The following is a 16,965-nucleotide window of genomic DNA, read 5'->3' as shown; positions in this document are numbered from 1 at the left end:
CACAAGGGCATCAAACAGCCTCAGCCAACATAATCTAAGCATAAGTCCGCACGTGTGGCTTCCGCAGTCCCGAGGCAACCGTAACAGCGAAATCCGTTGTTGCGTCATTGGAAACAAAGAACTCGACATAAAGAACATCACAACGCTCCTTATTTGCATCATTCGACCTCCAACACCCTCCTTGAACTTTTCCCGTCATCAGCTCCTGCCACCTGCACATCCCATTCTATCGGAACATTACGAACCAGTCGCTTTACAGATCCAAAATGTCCGGCCCAACCAACAACTTCCTCACCCTCATCCCCACCGCTCATCGCGTCCATATCGTCTCTCCCTTCACTTCTTCCGTCGATAGTATCGACAGCGACGAATCACTAGTTCCTGCTCTCCAGAAGACCCGACGATCTAGCTCCAGTGTCTCTGCAGAATCCAACTCCGCCGCCGAGGAACCCGCTTTGCCATCCGACATTGTCGAGTCTCCTGTTGAGGCAGTCAAGAGCCCACAGACCGAGCAAGTTGTCACCCACCGGTTTCTGAAATTGGGTAACTAGGTCGTCGAGCTGTATTTCAGTCTATAAGCTGGCCCCAATAGTCTCTTTATGTCGTCGGATCTACTGGGACATGGAACCAACTTCTAGTTTCATGATGACTTTTCACCACGATTTTACCTTGCGCAGCCATGTTTTAACACCATGATATCATACCGGTCACGATCACGGAGTTCTCTCGTTTTCTTAATTGTCACCAAGGATGCACAGGACGCTACCTTTGGGAAAGGTTCCGCGTTTTGGTCTTAACTGTACCAAGTGCCATGATGTTGTTCTCAAATTGGAAGAAAACCAGGGGGACAAGAGGAGGTGGAGAAGGGATTCAAACCTAGCTTACAGCCTAGGAGATGAGGGACGAACAAGAACAAAAAGGGGTTTTCATTGTCACACGAATGCCAGGTTTAATATATACTGTTTTCGGGAATATCCAATGTGTATACATTGAAAATGGAACTTTCATATGCTTCCGAGACTGCTCCTGCTGCCGCCGTGTCGTTGTCGATTGCATCCATCTCCTTTTGAGAGGTTCCTCGGTGGGACAGTCCTGGGGACGAATAGACAGGTCCCTGATTGCCATCGGATCTACGGTCTTTGGACGGGTCGTAGTGACTGCCTCGCTGCCTCCTACTATCACTAGTTTGTCAATCAGTTAAGAGGCTGTTGGTCTTTTTCCCCACACATCTGCGGGAGATGAATCGGATTGCCGGGCCCAACGCATGCCATGCCCCACTCGGATATCATTTTCTGAAAAGGAGGCCCATTCAACTAATCAGCTTTGCTGACTGACCGACTCGACGGGGTCAACAAATGCGGGGTTGAGATCCCGATTTCGGGTCACCAAGCGCATTCGGGCGGGCAGTGGGATCAGGCAGGGACGGGATCGAAGATGGATGGTCAGCAACGGTAAAGACGGGTCGATGCCGAAGACAATCTGGTGACCCGGGCTCGTTTTGACGAATGGTTCTCGATCACAACCTAGGAACTCTGAAGCGAATGTCCAATGCCAGGTCCAAACAACACTCCCTCCAACTCATCTGCCAACTCAAGTTCAAACTCCATTCGATGTAGGTGACGAAGGTGATGTTGCGCCCAGAGAAGCACCACGCTGGGTAATTGTACATGGTTGGACTCTCCCCCGCCCCCCCCCCCCCCCTGTGGCTGCCGTCAAATCTTAGACGTAGAGCCCCAATGTCTCATTAATGTGGATGTCCAAGCCTCCGATGACAACGCCGTAAGTACCAAGCCCGGTGATGAGGAGTCCACTGGTAGGCCCAGCCCTCCGAGGAGGTCGCCCAGGAGACCTCCGATTTGCCTATCGGTGAGGTGGTGGAGCGCTAGACGCTTTGGTTAGATCTGCTGTTGTACTTCATAATCTTGGGGTTCTCCGGCAGGCGGTAGACGGACCTTCCGGTTGCAGCGCCGAGGGATTCGCAAAAGGAGGAGCATTTCCCATGCTCGCAATGATGGGGACCAATGTCATCTTGGGATCAGACAAGATTCAGATATTGACGGCTTGTCAGATCAATGTTGTGACGCAAAGGCCCAAGGTTGAGTCGCGTTTTGATATTCTGGAGATCGACTGAGGGTTCGAAGGATATGATCATAACCTTATACTTTCATCTTACCATATACCTCATAACGGTTTGCTTCTTTCTCAGCAACAGACATTTCCCACCGTCATCACGAGAGGCTGTTTCACATATGTTCGAGTAGTGTCGGTTCCATGAGTGCAGCGCCCAGTGGCCTCGAATCGTTCTCGAAGCCCGATATTCCTGAAACAAAAGGGTAGCACATCGACCGCAGAGTCGGATCGTGGTAACGCATCAACGCTGAATGAGTGGAGCCATAGCTGGAAATGTGTTGTTTTCTACATTGACGAGTTAGGTTTCCATCGCTTTCAGCCATGAACATGACGAAGCAAGGGGGCGAAATCATGCAGGATTCAAGATTCCGCCACGACACCTCGATCCGCTCCGGCAAATGTCACCCCCAACCAAATGGTTGAGTATACACCCCAGCATTTGACTGACAGGTTGCTGCGACATATTGTGACATCTCCGTTTTCTATGGATACGGTTCGATTCAGTCTTTGAACTTCACCGTCAGAGTGGCGTTGCGTCGATGTGGGCACAGATCGCCCTTTGGGGACGAGTCTAAGAGAGACAGGTATTGTTTAAATGGTGCGGAATGCTGGCTGGCTTGGCACAGCCACAGCAAAATCCACGGAAAGAAGGATTCTGTCGGATTGCCATGAGCTTTGGTGATTTTCTTCGTTCCTAGGAGTCGTGAAGCGAACGACAGCACCAGAAGCGGCCCGACAGTCCCTCAATGTAAGCAGAAGCTGTGATAATTTGGAATGTGGTCGGCTTCTCTCCACCCTTGAGCCATCGGCGATCTAACCGTGGCAGAATTTAGGGAGTAACAGACATGTTGATTCGCCTGTGTCACTGGTGACCGAGATCCACATAACCCGTAGCCTGAGCACGAAAATTCCAGATCTTGTCGGGCCGCCTGTCAAAATGGCTGCTCCGTTACTTTGTCGAACACGCGTGCTAAATTGAGAGCGAATCACCCAGACTGATCCCAGATCGTTTCAAGCTCTGCGGAGGAAAGAAAGCTGTGTTTGTCCGTCACCGCCTTGCATTTCAGGTTGAAGCTTGAGGAGCAAGTCCACGAGGCTGAGATTTTCGGAGACCTCGGAGCCTCGTTACCGGAAGACTTTCCCTTATTCCAGTCGGCTAAGTAGCCTAACAAAGCAAGTATTAGTTTCCGCAAAGCAGCATCTTCCCCGCATTGCTTCCTGCTCCTCGGATTTCTTTGACGGTCGCACTACTCCGTCTATGCTCTTCGTCGTTTGCATTTCCAATCCTTGGTTGAAGTTTTGTAATCTTCTGTGATATAATGAGCTGACAGTGGTTTCCGTGTGGTCACAAGCTCAGCTCGCTGCTTTCCCAACTTTCTGTGAAGCTGCCACCTCGACGCAATGCCTCAGTTGCTGAAAATCGGAGTGTCCCAATCGCGCACACTCTCGTCCCTGCAAGAGACCCTGTCGGCCCTGCGTGAAACCACCCAATCGGCCGCCCAGAGGGATGTGTCCATACTTCTCTTCCCTGAGGCCTACCTAGGCGGATACCCGAGAACGTGTTCCTTCGGCGCAGCTGTCGGGGCACGCACAGACACCGGCCGTGATCAGTTTCTCGCCTACACTAAATCCGCGGTGGACTTAGGCGACACCCCGCAAGGAGCTGGAGATGACTGGATCGAGCGAAAGCTGTCAGTAAACAAAGAGACGGGCCGAAGAGGAGACGGGACGAGAGAGTTTCTCGAAGAGGTAGCACGAGAGACAGGCGTGTTCATTGTTACTGGGCTCATTGAGAAGGCAGGAGGAAGTCTCTATTGTGCGGCGGTATATGTCGACCCTAAAAGAGGAGTCATAGGGAAGAGAAGGAAGATCATGCCGACGGGTTCGGAGCGACTGGTGTGGGCGCAAGGTCAGCCATCCACACTAAAGGCGGTCGCTACAACCATTAAGGGAATTAGAGTGGTCATGGGATGTGCTATATGCTGGGAGAATTTTATGCCCCTATTACGCTACAGTCTCTACAGTCAAGGCGTCAATCTATGGTTGGCGCCTACAGCGGATGCGAGGGACACGTGGGAACCGCTGATGAGGACTGTTGCCGGCGAGGGCCGCTGTTTCGTTCTTACCACCAACCAATGTCTCAAGAGGAAGGACCTGCCTCCTTGGATCACGGGCGATCCGAGGGAGTGGTTGTCAAAACGGTCAAAGCACGAGTCGGAAACGTTGATGAATGGCACTACTGTTCCAGACCACCATACCGCGACGAGTGGCCGGAGATTGTCCATGACACGCACAGAGGAAAACCATGAGATAGCATGGCGCTGCAAAGACGCTCCGATCGACGAAAGCAAGCCTCTCCACGATGGCGAAGACTTCGTCTCCCGGGGCGGCGCCTGCATCGTCAACCCGCTAGGCCAGACCATTGCAGGGCCGGTATGGGAGAAAGACAACGAACTCTTGTGGGCGGAAGTGGACTTCGATGACTGTGAAAGGGGGCATTTGGATTTTGACGCCACGGGCCATTATGCGCGCCCGGACGCGTTCAAATTGACGGTAGAGGGGTTGGAGTTGGTCCCGCCCCCTTGAGCCAGCATATAACCCGTGTAGCAAACATGGAAACGAAAACAAAAGTATTGACCGATAAGACCAGAGGAGACCCAAGATGAGGAGCGCAAGTATTTGTGACACCTTGTTGCTCCTCAAGGTGGTGTAAAGGCCGAAAAATATCCCTCCAAAGAGGCAAGAATACCTACGTCTCTTATCTAGTCGTGTCCTGCCGCATAAATTACAATAGCCCACCACTGACGCCCACGTTGGGAAGATGGAATCGTACTCAAAGATCGGCAAGGTTGTTCTTGTCTCGTGCGTGCATGCGCGGCCCTCCGCCCAGGGAGGGCGGAGGGGGACAGCAGGCAGCATCCAGCTCAAGATCAAGCAATGGTCCAGAAATGCAGATCGAGCGAGGTAAGAGACGTACATCTGTACACATACACGCACCCTGCCCCCCTCATCGGTCAGAGGAGTGAAGCGGGGGGAGGACAACAGACAGAGCGTCGTGGGTCGCAGACGAGCAGACAGGGTTCAGGAGGGAATGAGCCGTTCCGAGGCGCGTAGTCAGGAGAAAGCAATGAACTGCCTCTTTGAACAGTCTTCGTTGGAGGGAGTAAAGCTCGACTCACAATTGTTTGTTTTTGTCTGTCACCTGTTTGATAGGTGAGGGTATCGTCAATCCAAGCCCGCCGCCTACCCACATTCACAAACACCCCCCCTGTGGCAAGGGAATTCCCCGGCGCCGTTCGTCTCCGAGGTTTGACATGCATCGCAACGCACAAGAATCAATAAGCCACTCGTGTCCTCATATCTGAAATCTTTCTCTCAATTTCCCTAACACTTCGATCCAACTCTCCTGCAATCACTTGTTTCTTGTCGTTCGGCAGTAAGAAAAAGGTCTCACACAGGTCGCCATCAATGGTGCCTTTCGAAGGCGCATAGTATGATCGGTAGATCAGATGATCTCTGCCCAAAATCGGGGGGTTGCCATTGCTCGACGCCAGTTGCATCTCCAAGGACTGGAAGAAGTCGACGTCTTCACGACTCACGAATGGAACGAGCATTCCAAGCGTGCCCTGAAACCCGGTCCAAAACACGATGTCTCGGCCGCCGGCCACAAGACTCGTCTTTTGAATGCTGGTGGGAATGTCGCCAGGGAAGTAGTGCATCATAAGACTCAGTCGATTGGGGGCGCCGTTGAGGTATGCTCGTTCGTGGATCAGATGCGCACCCGAGCCATCCTCATCTGCCTCTTCAGAAGCCTTGGTCGGACAACGCAGCAACCAGAGATTGCCGAACTTGTCACCACCTGCCACGGTTTCGTAATCAACCATTGTGCAACAAGTCGTCCAGCGAGCGATGACATCGTCGGCAAAGGGAATGAGCTTGTTTTCCTGGTATTTGTATACGCAGAATGACACACTCTCTTGAACGTCGCTGACAATAATTCTGCTTCCCTGGGTCTGTAGACCAACAATGACATTCGGCGTTGCATGCACCTGGCACTTGCGCAACATCTGTTTCATTCCGAGGTCATAGATTCGCAAATCTGCTCCGATGCCTGCTAAGAGCCGTCCCTGGAAAGCAAGAAGGGCGGTCGGAGGATGCTCCACTTTCGTTTTGTGAATGAACTCGAGTTCCTTGCCGTCTTCGTGGAAGCGATAGACGTGTATGAACCCCGCAGAGAATGAACGGGGACTGACCACCAGATCCTTCGCTGTCCCCACAATCAAGAAGGTTTCGTCATCTTGACCTGCGAATGGGGCCGCGGTAATGCTGGTGGCACATTCATTGTCCTCCAGCTCGATTGTAAAGACAACGGATTTGGTCGTAACAGGGTCGACAACTTGAATACATGATGCCCAGTGACCAGTCCCGCGAGGATACCCAAACTCTTCAGGAGGGAGTTGGACCGCATCCCCGTTGACTGCAGTAGATTCTGTGAGCAGTTTCGTCCTCGTGGCTGGGGCAAGAACGTTGTTATCTGCCTCGATGACGTAAAATAATGGATGTTCAGGATGTTTGACGAATTTCCTGGGCGTATATGGAAGCGGGATATTCTCTTGGAGTAGGTTCCGAGAGAGATCTTCGATCGTGAATATCCTGGTGCAAGAAATTAGAGAAGCCCGAGAGATGTAGTTTTGAGCAAGTGGCGCTTTCAAGACCATCAGAAGGAACAATTGGTTGAGTTTTGGAGTCCGCATGAGTCAATGACTCTCGGAAAGAGCATAGTTATGGTTTCATCACTTTGAAAAGACCTTGACGTTTGGAAATGGGACTCACCTTAGATTCTGCCCTTGGATGCCCACCATTCCTTCAGGACATTGTTCGCTGGTGAAATTCCAGACATACTGTAAACCGATGTAGTCAAGTGGCGTTAGCATGAAGCCGTTCGTTTGCGTGTCAGTGTATCCAAGCCACGAGCGTGAACTCAGTGCCATTACAGCATTCTGACCTTTCACCGAAACGCGGAAAAGCTTCACCGGTTTCAGACCTAAGAAGCGGGTCCGCGTATCCGAGAGCTCGCCAGTAATCTCATCCAGGACTGTCCGTAGGTAGACGCCAGAGTAGAGTCCAATATGAAGATATAATGTACTTCCGCCCGAGGTGGAGTCAGCCATGGCCATTATGGATAGTGCGGAAGGTGCCGAGGTCAATGCCTGTACCGATTTGTTTTCCAGTGTGGATTCGGGATCCAGGCTTAATATCCTGACGGTCGAGTCGTCGCACCCCACAGCCAGGAATGAACTTCGAACCCGACCTTCGGGCACTTCTCCAAGCGATAGACAAGTCACCGTTCCGGTCATTTCTCTCCGCTCGTCGTATTCTGCCAGAGATCCATCGCTGTCCATCTCGAAATAGACAATTTCACCTGAACTCAGAGCCACTGCCACCTGTCGCTCGTTCGTGGTAGCAGCGACAATGGAACGATGTTGGGGGGCAGGCCATTCATTAACCCGCTTATCTGCTCGAATATGCCGAATACCCTTGGGATGTATTTGAATCAACGCATCTTCGCCCAGCTGCTGCACGGCCAGGGTTGGAGCCGTTGAAAGAAAACCTGTATCTGTGACTTCTTCCACTGTTTCGCCGATACTAAGCACCAGGGTCCCAGTGCGGAAAGACAGCACGATATAAGCGTCGTACTCATCTTCTCTTGTCAACTTGGTGGTCCAAACAGCCTCAGGCTTGTCCGGAAGTTCCGACTCCACAATCTCCGAGACTGAGAGGCCATGCTTCAGAGTCTTGAAACTGCTTCGAGCACCCGACCCGCATATCGAATAAATCTGCGGCGCGTCTTCATCGAGGAGATTCGCAACTTTGCAGTCGAGTAAGGGATTTGCGGCATCAATGCTCTGTACAAGGTTGAGATTTGAAAGGGGTCGGACATGAAAATACGCTGGTGTGTACGCTTCTGTTTGATCTGAAGGGAAATTGTCACTGGTGAATTCTGTCTCGTCATCGTCGTCCCCAAGCTTTTCAAACTGGTAGAAATGGTGGTTGCCGCTCTCGCTGCTCACAAACAAGAACCCACTCTTCAAGATAAGTAGACTGTTTGCCACAGGAACTGTGTCGAAGTACTTCACTTTGAGTGCCTTGACCTCACCGGTAGGCTGTCCATTGTCATCCTCCACCATATCTATGGTGACTTTGAAGAGATCGCCGTCCTCGGTTTGCAGAAGCAAGAAAAACTGGCCCTTCATCTTGTGCATAACTCCAGCCACGACGTGTCGTTTGCGCTCGGGATTCTCAAGCACACCTCTTCTCCTTGGGATTGGCACACGAAATGCCTCTTGGTTTGAGTGTCTGTACGTGATGTTGTCCTCGCCGCAGACAAGAACGCCGCTGGGTCCGTCAGATCCACCCGGAACCTGAAATAACTTGGTCGCGCTTCTTGCTACGGGCTCACTCCATTTGCGCACCACATGATTAAGGCCGAGGTCAAGCTCGTAATAAACCAGGAGCTTTTCCACCTCTTCCAGAGCCTGCCCACTCGGGTCCTGATCCACTTCGGTGTAGTCGACTTCGAGTGCTGCGAATATGGGGTTCTCGTACCCGACGTCAAGGGCTATGCATTCAAAGACCAATGTTTGAGGTTTATGGGCCTCGAGCGGGGAGGAAATGGTCAGCTCGGCTTGGGCATTTCGATTCAAGACGTAAACCAGCTTGTTCTTTTCGACGGACGCAATCAGACACGCACGTCCTTTCGGGTCGACCGCAAGATATTGACCGGGAATGACTCTTCGAATGCCCGATTTACCGTAGGTCTCGAGATGTACGCGATGAAAACGATTCTGGTCGCGGAGATATTCGAGGATGGTGATGCGGCCTGAGTCCGAGCCGACAATCAGATAATCTACCGGTATATTAGTATGTGCCGGCCGACGAAAAGACGATGCTGACCTTTGCTGCTCCCAGCCAGTCGAAAGGCTGCCAGGGACCTGATAATGCCGAAGCAATCCTGGGTGAACAGAGGGGAGATTTTTCCCTGCGTCGGGTCGGGTCTGTGGATGGTGAGCTTAGAGCCCGATGCTGTGATGATCTGTTGCTCTTTTGTACCGGCAAACTGACCCAAGACTGCTTGAGTAATGGCTGAAGGCGGCTGTATAGTCAAGCTATACATAAACATGGAGCTCGTCGTCGCCATGGTGGGCACTGGATTGAGAAGATTTCGAGGTGCTTTGTCGTATGTCTTGTGGTTCTAGGAAACGTCCAGTGGCATAGCCGCTGGCATTGTCGAGTTGTTCCGTCTAGAGAACTCTACAGGAGCGCTCTTTTCTTCTTCAATCACGGACTCGGGTCGTCGAAATCGCCCTGTCGCTGTGTCGCATTTCGGGAGTAGACTGAGTGGCCCAAAAAAGTTCAAGCTGCCACTACGAGAAACCGCCAAGATGAGTAATAAAAACTGGTCGCAGGTGACTCCACTTTCGGCTTAGGTGATTGCCGCCCTATGGCCCCCTCGGCTCACCTTCTACTCCTCTATCCTCAAGTTCTTAGCTAAACCTTTTAGTCTTGAACTTTAGACGATGGAACCCGCTTAGGATACTAGGGGATCTTGGGGATCCCAATTGGGTTCCCGTTCTAGTAATACTCAAAGCACTGCACCATGAGGTGGAGAGAATAGTTTAGGGGCATAGGAGTGAGTGGACTCTCCGTTGGGACTGGTTGACGATAGAAGGAGGTAAGGCTCTTCCCTCTCTTATGGCAAAGCCACATTCCATCTTGTAATCACCTGGTCGTGCACGGTGCTATTCTGGCGTATGCATCCTCCAGGTCGTTCTCAGGGAAATTTTATCGTCTGGAGGTCCTCCCCACGGGCATGGTGGAAGGGAAACATAACATCCTCGATCTTCCCGATTCCCTCCGGGACACGTACTCTGGGGCTCCTTGCGACAGACTTGAGAGCCAAGCGCTAAGCATGCCACCGGGGACTGCTTTGATGGGACTCCATTTTCTCCACCACTGCTATTAAGGAAATGCCGGTTGTGAAAGATACAGTGTGTGGGTTTGGGATAGGGCACATCGTTGAGTGGTCTCCGTTCCTCGTGAGTAGTATACAGCATTAGTCTCTGCACAGATGAGTGCATTCATACCCCATAAATCCGACACGTTCGATCAACTGTCCAACCTTGTACATGAAGCCTGTACGATATATTCCGTGGCAGCTCGAACCGCCTCTCGCGAATCCACCATCTCCTCACGTGTTCCCCCCACTTTCTGCTCAATCAACTTGTTTTACTGCTCCAGGTCGGCCTGAGCTAGATTTGAACCCTCTTCGTGCTCGCGGTCTTTTTCTGTCGCCTCTTGCCGCCTCTTTTGCTTTCCATTGAGTCTTTTGAATTCGTAGCATAGGCTGCAAAGAAAAGCCATGCCGCACAAAGCAGTGGCTGCAATGAACACAGATTGCAGCGAGTTGTTGTATAAATTGATGAATACGGGCAAGTCTTCAGCAGGGACCAGTTTGCGAAATTGCGTTGCCCCCTGCTCAACAACGGCGCGAATGTCGACACCTGGAATTGTTTGCTGGTTTTTCTCGCTCAACAAGTCACCTTGCAGCACAGTGTTTCCCACGGAGACGAAGATAGCACCACCCAAGGATTGAGATGCGATAACTGCGGCGGTACCGATTGGGACGTCCTCAAGACGCAATGTGGCCTGTACAGCACTGAATCCTTGCTGAATGGCCATCCCCAGGCCAACCGAAATAAGGAATTCATAGCCCACCCAGCACGAAACAGACGTGGATTGACTGATCGTTGTCAGCAGACCTGCGCCGACGGTGCCAATTGCGCAGCCTACAATAGCAGGAGAAGCAAACAGCCCGGTCTTGGAAACGAAAATCCCGGCCAGCAGGGAAAAAAAGGCATTTGCCACCAAGTATGGGATCATATCGATACCGGATTGAATGGCTGACGCACCCTTGACGGCTTGGAACCAGATGGGCAGATAGTAAGAGTGGATGAGGATAGCACCATAGATGAAGAAAGCCACACCACAACCGGCAGCTACCGATCTCTTGAGTACGATGCGAAGAGGGATTAAAGCAGCATCGCCCCGCCAGATGATCCAGGCCATAAATATCAAGGTCGTCGCACCAAATCCGCAGAGCAAGCCGATGCAGCGCGCACTGGACCAGGAGTATGGTGGCTGTATGGAGAACTGCTGAGCCAAGAAGAGCATCGTGGTGGCACCTAGCAGGATGATGTTGCCGATGATGTCGAGCTCCATCACTCGTTGCTTGAATGGAGGACGGCTAGATTCAGCCTTGAGAGTTTGACGTTTAAAGCAGAAAAAAACGGTGAAAAATGTCACCGCTCCAATGGGAAGATTGATCCAGACTTATAGAGAGAAAAAAAAAAGTCAGCGAAGATCTTTTGTTTTTGTTGTTTTCCTTTTGCTTTTGGAAAGAGAAGATGAGAATGCTCACAGCACCAACGCCAGCCAATGCTATCGGTAAATGCGCCTCCCAGCAGTGGACCACAGATCGCACCAACGCCGTAAAGGATGCCCACGCCGGCAAAGAGGACCGGTCGACTTTCCAATTTCACTGAATGCGTCCCGATGACAAAGGCACCAGTCAGCAGTCCAGCACTTCCTAGACCTTGAATTGCACGGCCGACGATCAAGGTGTCAGACGACGGAGACAAAGCAGCCACTAGGCTCCCGACGCCGAAGATGGCCAGAGCAACCAAAAAGGAGGACTTGGTCTCAAAAGAGGTGTAGATCCTGCCGTAGAGAGGCTGAAAGGCAGACGCGGTGAGTAAATACGCGCTGCCATACCAGCCGATGTCGTCGTACGATTGGAAGCGAGCACTGATGGCAGGAGTGGCCTGTAAAAGTTTCAGTGTGAGAATGGAACGCTAAGATTCGGGCTGGAGCAACGTACCGTGGTTATGATGGTCCTGTCCAAGGAGACGCTGAATATAGAGAGGCAGATGCCCAGGATGATCGAGGCAAGAGCAAGCGGGCCGGGGTATTCCACAGTGTCGTCGTCCGCAGATGCGCCCGCGCCTTGACTCAAGACTTCCAATGACTGGTCAGACCCCACGGCATCATGAGGCTCAATACTGGAGAACCCGGATACCGAAGAAAGATTATATTGCTTCTTCGTCTCCGATATATCCAGGCCGGTAGTGTCGGTCTTCTTTTTCGTAGTGTTTGACATGGTGTTAGACATGTCGTCGTCTTGTCCTCTGGAAAAATCTGGATACCTCGAGATGGCAAATGTGATTGCCTCCTCATCGTCGTAAGGTGGATGCGGCTGAGTATTCAGCCTTTCTTGACTTCTCCCAGACTCGCTTCCGCTTCGAGAAAAGATACGACGCGAGGACGCAGAGCTGATAGTGTCATCAACACTTTCATTGCGGCAAGTATCCCTGCCTTGAGCTAGGTGCCCAAGAGTGAAGCCAGCCATGGTTTCCCCAACTTTTCTTCGCGGGAGGACTTTTCCTCAGAAATTCAGTCCACGTTCAGCGTGCAAAAACAATCGCACTCCGGGTCGAAGAAGTCGGGAAGTTTTCTGCGACGCGGGAGATGAGAGAATGATAAGCTGGATATCTTGACACGTCACACGGTACCAGGGACCGGGTTTTGGTCGTCATAGAGGAAGACATTTGCCCAGCATGTCATGACGATCGTCACGATGATGGAGGAGAAGGAAATTGCCTCCGTAATCAGCTTGCTGTTTTTGTTATTGCCGAATTAGTTGGCGTCCGCATACTCTGCTGCTGGGTGGTGTCGAATTCAGGGCCAGAGTGGTGCATTCAGGATTGGGACGCTGGTGCATTTCAGTGTGGGCCGGCCTGTAAATGCAAGTATGTCACTTACTACAAGCCACTCCGGAATTGGCTTTTCATCTAACCAGGCCTTTTCCATAGCCCCGCTCATGATCAGAAAGCATAACTCTGTTGTTCCTGCGTCTCAACCCTTGGTCTCCGGGGAACCGGGGAGGGGAAACCTACCTTGCATTTGCCTTCGTGGAAGTTATGTCAATCCCGACGCCGAATGATCTTCCATGGTCCGCCCAGAGGAACCATTTATGACAGGCATAGGCGGGTGAGGCTTTGGGCGACCCACAGATCGACAAGTGACGACATTTCGATTAAGATTATTCTTACTAGCGCGGCCTTATTATGATTCTATTCAACTCTATTGAGACAGGAAGATCCGGGGTGGTACAGTTCTCCATATTTTAGTAGTTTCTACTCCTGCTCTCAGACATGCCCCGGGTTTTTGGCCCTGTATCATATAAGTTGGTACGGAGAAAGCTTGCCCAGCTGTGCGAGAGTCGCAACGACGCCTTCAATACCAAATCCGTCATAGTGCCGTCCAAGTGCAACATCACCCCGGAATTCGTTCTCGAGCCCAATTTGATTAGCAAGGAGGCTGGCTTGTTGCAAACCGCGCAGTCGTTCTGCCTCAATGGCCTCACGCAGCGCTGATGTTTGTTTCCCTCCCGCCGTTGCGTCGCGACCCGACTTCGGTAGCAGATTCGAGGCTTCCAGCATCTCTTGCGGTCGAATCGTGATGCGACCGTTTTTGAAGACGATCTTGCTTAGCGTCGAAGCCCTGATGGGAGATTGGGTCGGTCCGTTGGTGGCGGTAGTGCCCTTGATGGGCGACGCAACCTTCGGCTTTCCGTCTTTGGGTCGTCGTTGCCGGTCTTGGTGAGGATACAGAGAGCAGTGTTGGGGCCCGATCTTGGATCCTCGCGTGACGAAGTGGGTGACGATGTAGACCCACTTGTCATCCCACGAGAGGATCCTCGTCCACATATCGTATGTCTCATACGGCGACAGCTCCTTCTTGAATGTGCAACTCACGGCACCCAGCGCGACTGTGAATTGGCTTGATGGCTTCCCACTCAGGCCATTCATGGTCGTACTTCCTCGTATTTTGGCAATGCCATTCCCAAACATTGTAGTGATGAGGTGAGCTCGCGCAACATCGGTATCGGCAAAGTATGTACTGTTGGATTTGTGGCCCAAAACGTCGATTTCCATCAGGCAAGCTTTGGACGATGTGATGAGCGGTTGGAAGAGTTGTTCAGGAGTGACATCGCGCTTTGGCCTTTGAGATCGCAGAACGAAGCGGACAGCGTTGAGAATGCGTAGATGATAGATAAATGGGAAGACCTTGAGATTCACAAGAATGAGAGTCAATGCTGACAGTTTCCAAAAGTTATCCCATGTGACGAGGCCACGGAGAAACACCCATGTTGAAGCCAAGACACTGCCGACGAAAAAATCAGAGCCGTTGTCATCAGACACCATTCTCATAAATATCGTCGAGGCGTATTCCAAAGTAGAGTTGGCCATGTTGAAAGCCTCGTTCACTGTCACCTGCTGACGCTGGCGATTATCATGATTCAATGGGCTTTTATGAGATTGATATGTAGCTGAAGTTTGGAGGCGGATGGATATTGCACGAACGTTCATAGAATAGGGGCTGACATCATGCTGGCGGTTTCTATCTCGTCAGTGGCTCTCTGACCGTCATAGCGGTTCAGCTCCTGCATAGAGCAATCTCGTTTCCTAGAACGACAGCTGTTAGGAGCGTCACTGGTGTGATCCTTAAAGGGAGGAGATAGTATCCATGTACCGTTCAGAGACCTCGCAGTCAGCCCGGGTAGAGCCTCTGCTTGTGGACTTTCGGTGGAGAATCTGCATGCGTGACCTTGCGGTGGGGAACCAGTATGCATGAATGACCTTTGCTCTATGCTATGCTAGATCAGCCAAAGCGCTGCTGCATGTAGCTAATGTGCAAGTGCTATTGATGTCAAACGTGTCGATTGGTGGCCCCGTCCCAACTGGAAGAAGCATTTAGGAGAAAGCCCCGACGCGGATGGAATAGACCGTGGCTGCATGAATACGGAATTGACTTTGGGAGAAGGTAAGCAAAAACCTTATTTGACACGATGAATGTTCTATGCTTCTTGTTCAAACAAGTGCGACGAGGCTGTGCAGCTCAGGACGCTTCACAATGCCCCCCTGTCATATGGAATCCAGAAGCGTGTCTTGGTGTATTGTTCTTCGTCTAGCAATTTTCATCAATTCATGCCTATCGAAGTCGTGATACGAGAAGATTTCTTTGTGCACTCAAATGAGATCTCGGCTCGTTGCTGCGAGAAAAACTAATAAATTTTGGACGTCTTTTCTATAGACAAACATAGGAAATAGTAGTACATACGACAATATGGGGTCCACCAACTCCGACAGTCCGACTTCGAAATTGTACACCCTGAGATCAATTACCATCACCATCCTTGCGTGACTCAGCTCATCATTGACTCTCGCCTGTAGTGAAACTCCTTAAGCCACATCGACCCTCCTAATTGCTCGTCGTCTCAACAATAGCTGTGGTGGCCATTTTCAGAAAATCCGCCGTCAATTCGGTGGTCTCTGAGACTGTAGGAAGCCCTGTCTTCGCTGCCTTTTTCAATGCTTTCTTCACCGATGGCTTCTTGTACGTCGAAAAATAGAACATAATGAAGAGCACCAAATAGGAAGAAATGATAGCACAACCTGTGATGGCAGCAACTTCTTGCTGCGCGTCACCGCAACTTCCACTGTGGGGCAGCCATGGCGCGTAGCTGTCGGCGAAATACGTGTAGCAGGCGAAATAAATGAATCCTTGGAGCCATCAACATCAGCAAAAGGTAAATCGGCTTCTCGCAGTCGAGGCTTTCTTACCCAAATCCAACACAAACTGAGTGATCTGGAACATGGTAATATACTGCTTCCACCATACTTTCACGCCTCGGGCAGATTGAGCGTAGTACCTGAAGGCAGATTAGACGCTGGCTGCACCGGTGCTGAACCAAAAACTTACCAGTACATAATGACATGGACTGCCAAATTCAGGGTAATTGGAACCCAGGAGACAGAAGTCCTTCCGACCAACTGCGTGTAACATAACAGAACCGTCGCACCATGGTGATATGTATGCAGAAAAGTAAGCGGTTTCTTCTTCAAAACCAGAAAGACAGTGTCGAGCAATTCGAGATATTTGGTCAAGTAATTCAGGTAGTACAAGACGAGAAGCTGCTGAGACCATCCCGCCTCACCGCAGATTCCATCGTACAACCCGTTTCGCCATAGGGCCGGGACCAGCTGTTGCGCAAAAAGGAGAAGGAGCGCCCCAGATATCGCGGTGAGGTAGAAGTTGTGGATGATGAAGAGGTTGTTCAATTTCATCGGTGCCTGATTCCGCATCAACTCGCGACCGCCGAAAATGATCACGTAGTAAACCAAGATGAAGGCTGCCGTCTCCTCGAAAGTTGACATGGGAGTTTGACCTGGTTCAAAGCGGAAATCTTTGGTCGAAGCACCCGTAATGGTGCTGAAAAACCGATCGAAAGTCGACCACGGATCGACTTTGGTTATGGCGGGCGAGACAACGATCGTGTCCTGCCATTTTGGCAATGGAGTGGCCGTGGCCCAGTATGTCGAATTCAAGAACTTCATGGTTGATGCCACAGAGAGGAATCACGAACTCGATAAGGAGACCCCTCACGAGTTAGCAGCACAAGCAAGAAGAAAAGGATGATGGGAGCAGAAGAAGTCCTCAGCATTTGAATGAAATGTCTCCAGGTCCATGACCCCCCAGATCTGGCGATCCTTCATCAGCCACCAGTATCATGCAGCCAGCCTCGACAGCCAAAATATGGCGTTCTTCAAAAGCTTGAATTCTATCACATGAAGGTCTCAGACATCCATCGACACTCCCACTCAGTTGCTGGAGCTGGTGGCTGAAAGTGGTGGAGGTCTGGCTGGGGGAAAGCCA

General features: G+C 51.2%; 6 protein-coding genes across 6 annotated transcripts; 2 read left to right on the top strand and 4 right to left on the bottom strand.

Moving 5' to 3' along the window:
* Positions 1 to 266: 266 nt before the first annotated feature.
* On the top strand, positions 267 to 551 carry A1O5_12119 (uncharacterized protein; the record flags this gene model as incomplete). Its single annotated transcript, XM_007752688.1, has 1 exon — positions 267 to 551. One exon carries the CDS (start codon positions 267 to 269, stop codon positions 549 to 551), a length of 285 nt encoding a protein of 94 aa, XP_007750878.1.
* Positions 552 to 3,531: 2,980 nt separating this feature from the next.
* On the top strand, positions 3,532 to 4,716 carry A1O5_12118 (nitrilase; the record flags this gene model as incomplete). The annotated part of the gene is made up of 1 exon (XM_007752687.1): positions 3,532 to 4,716. One exon carries the CDS (start codon positions 3,532 to 3,534, stop codon positions 4,714 to 4,716), a length of 1,185 nt encoding a protein of 394 aa, XP_007750877.1.
* Positions 4,717 to 5,465: 749 nt separating this feature from the next.
* A1O5_12117 (pre-mRNA-splicing factor rse1) lies at positions 5,466 to 9,328 on the bottom strand (the record flags this gene model as incomplete). The annotated part of the gene is made up of 3 exons (XM_007752686.1): positions 5,466 to 6,783; positions 6,964 to 9,037; positions 9,085 to 9,328. 3 exons carry the CDS (start codon positions 9,326 to 9,328, stop codon positions 5,466 to 5,468), a joined length of 3,636 nt encoding a protein of 1,211 aa, XP_007750876.1.
* A 1,088-nt stretch (positions 9,329 to 10,416) lies between these two features.
* A1O5_12116 (uncharacterized protein) lies at positions 10,417 to 12,595 on the bottom strand (the record flags this gene model as incomplete). The annotated part of the gene is made up of 3 exons (XM_007752685.1): positions 10,417 to 11,519; positions 11,609 to 12,011; positions 12,068 to 12,595. The coding sequence occupies 3 exons, from the start codon at positions 12,593 to 12,595 to the stop codon at positions 10,417 to 10,419; spliced, it is 2,034 nt and encodes a 677-aa protein (XP_007750875.1).
* Positions 12,596 to 13,424: 829 nt separating this feature from the next.
* Positions 13,425 to 14,498, bottom strand: A1O5_12115 (uncharacterized protein; the record flags this gene model as incomplete). Its single annotated transcript, XM_007752684.1, has 1 exon — positions 13,425 to 14,498. One exon carries the CDS (start codon positions 14,496 to 14,498, stop codon positions 13,425 to 13,427), a length of 1,074 nt encoding a protein of 357 aa, XP_007750874.1.
* Positions 14,499 to 15,510: 1,012 nt separating this feature from the next.
* A1O5_12114 (fatty acid elongase 3) lies at positions 15,511 to 16,646 on the bottom strand (the record flags this gene model as incomplete). The annotated part of the gene is made up of 3 exons (XM_007752683.1): positions 15,511 to 15,812; positions 15,873 to 15,961; positions 16,012 to 16,646. The coding sequence occupies 3 exons, from the start codon at positions 16,644 to 16,646 to the stop codon at positions 15,511 to 15,513; spliced, it is 1,026 nt and encodes a 341-aa protein (XP_007750873.1).
* Between the last annotated feature and the right edge of the window lie 319 nt (positions 16,647 to 16,965).

Source organism: Cladophialophora psammophila, assembly GCF_000585535.1.
Source record: "Cladophialophora psammophila CBS 110553 chromosome Unknown aczJe-supercont1.31, whole genome shotgun sequence".
Classification (NCBI taxonomy): Eukaryota; Fungi; Ascomycota; class Eurotiomycetes; order Chaetothyriales; family Herpotrichiellaceae; genus Cladophialophora; species Cladophialophora psammophila.
This window is presented reverse-complemented; position numbering and strand designations above follow the sequence as displayed.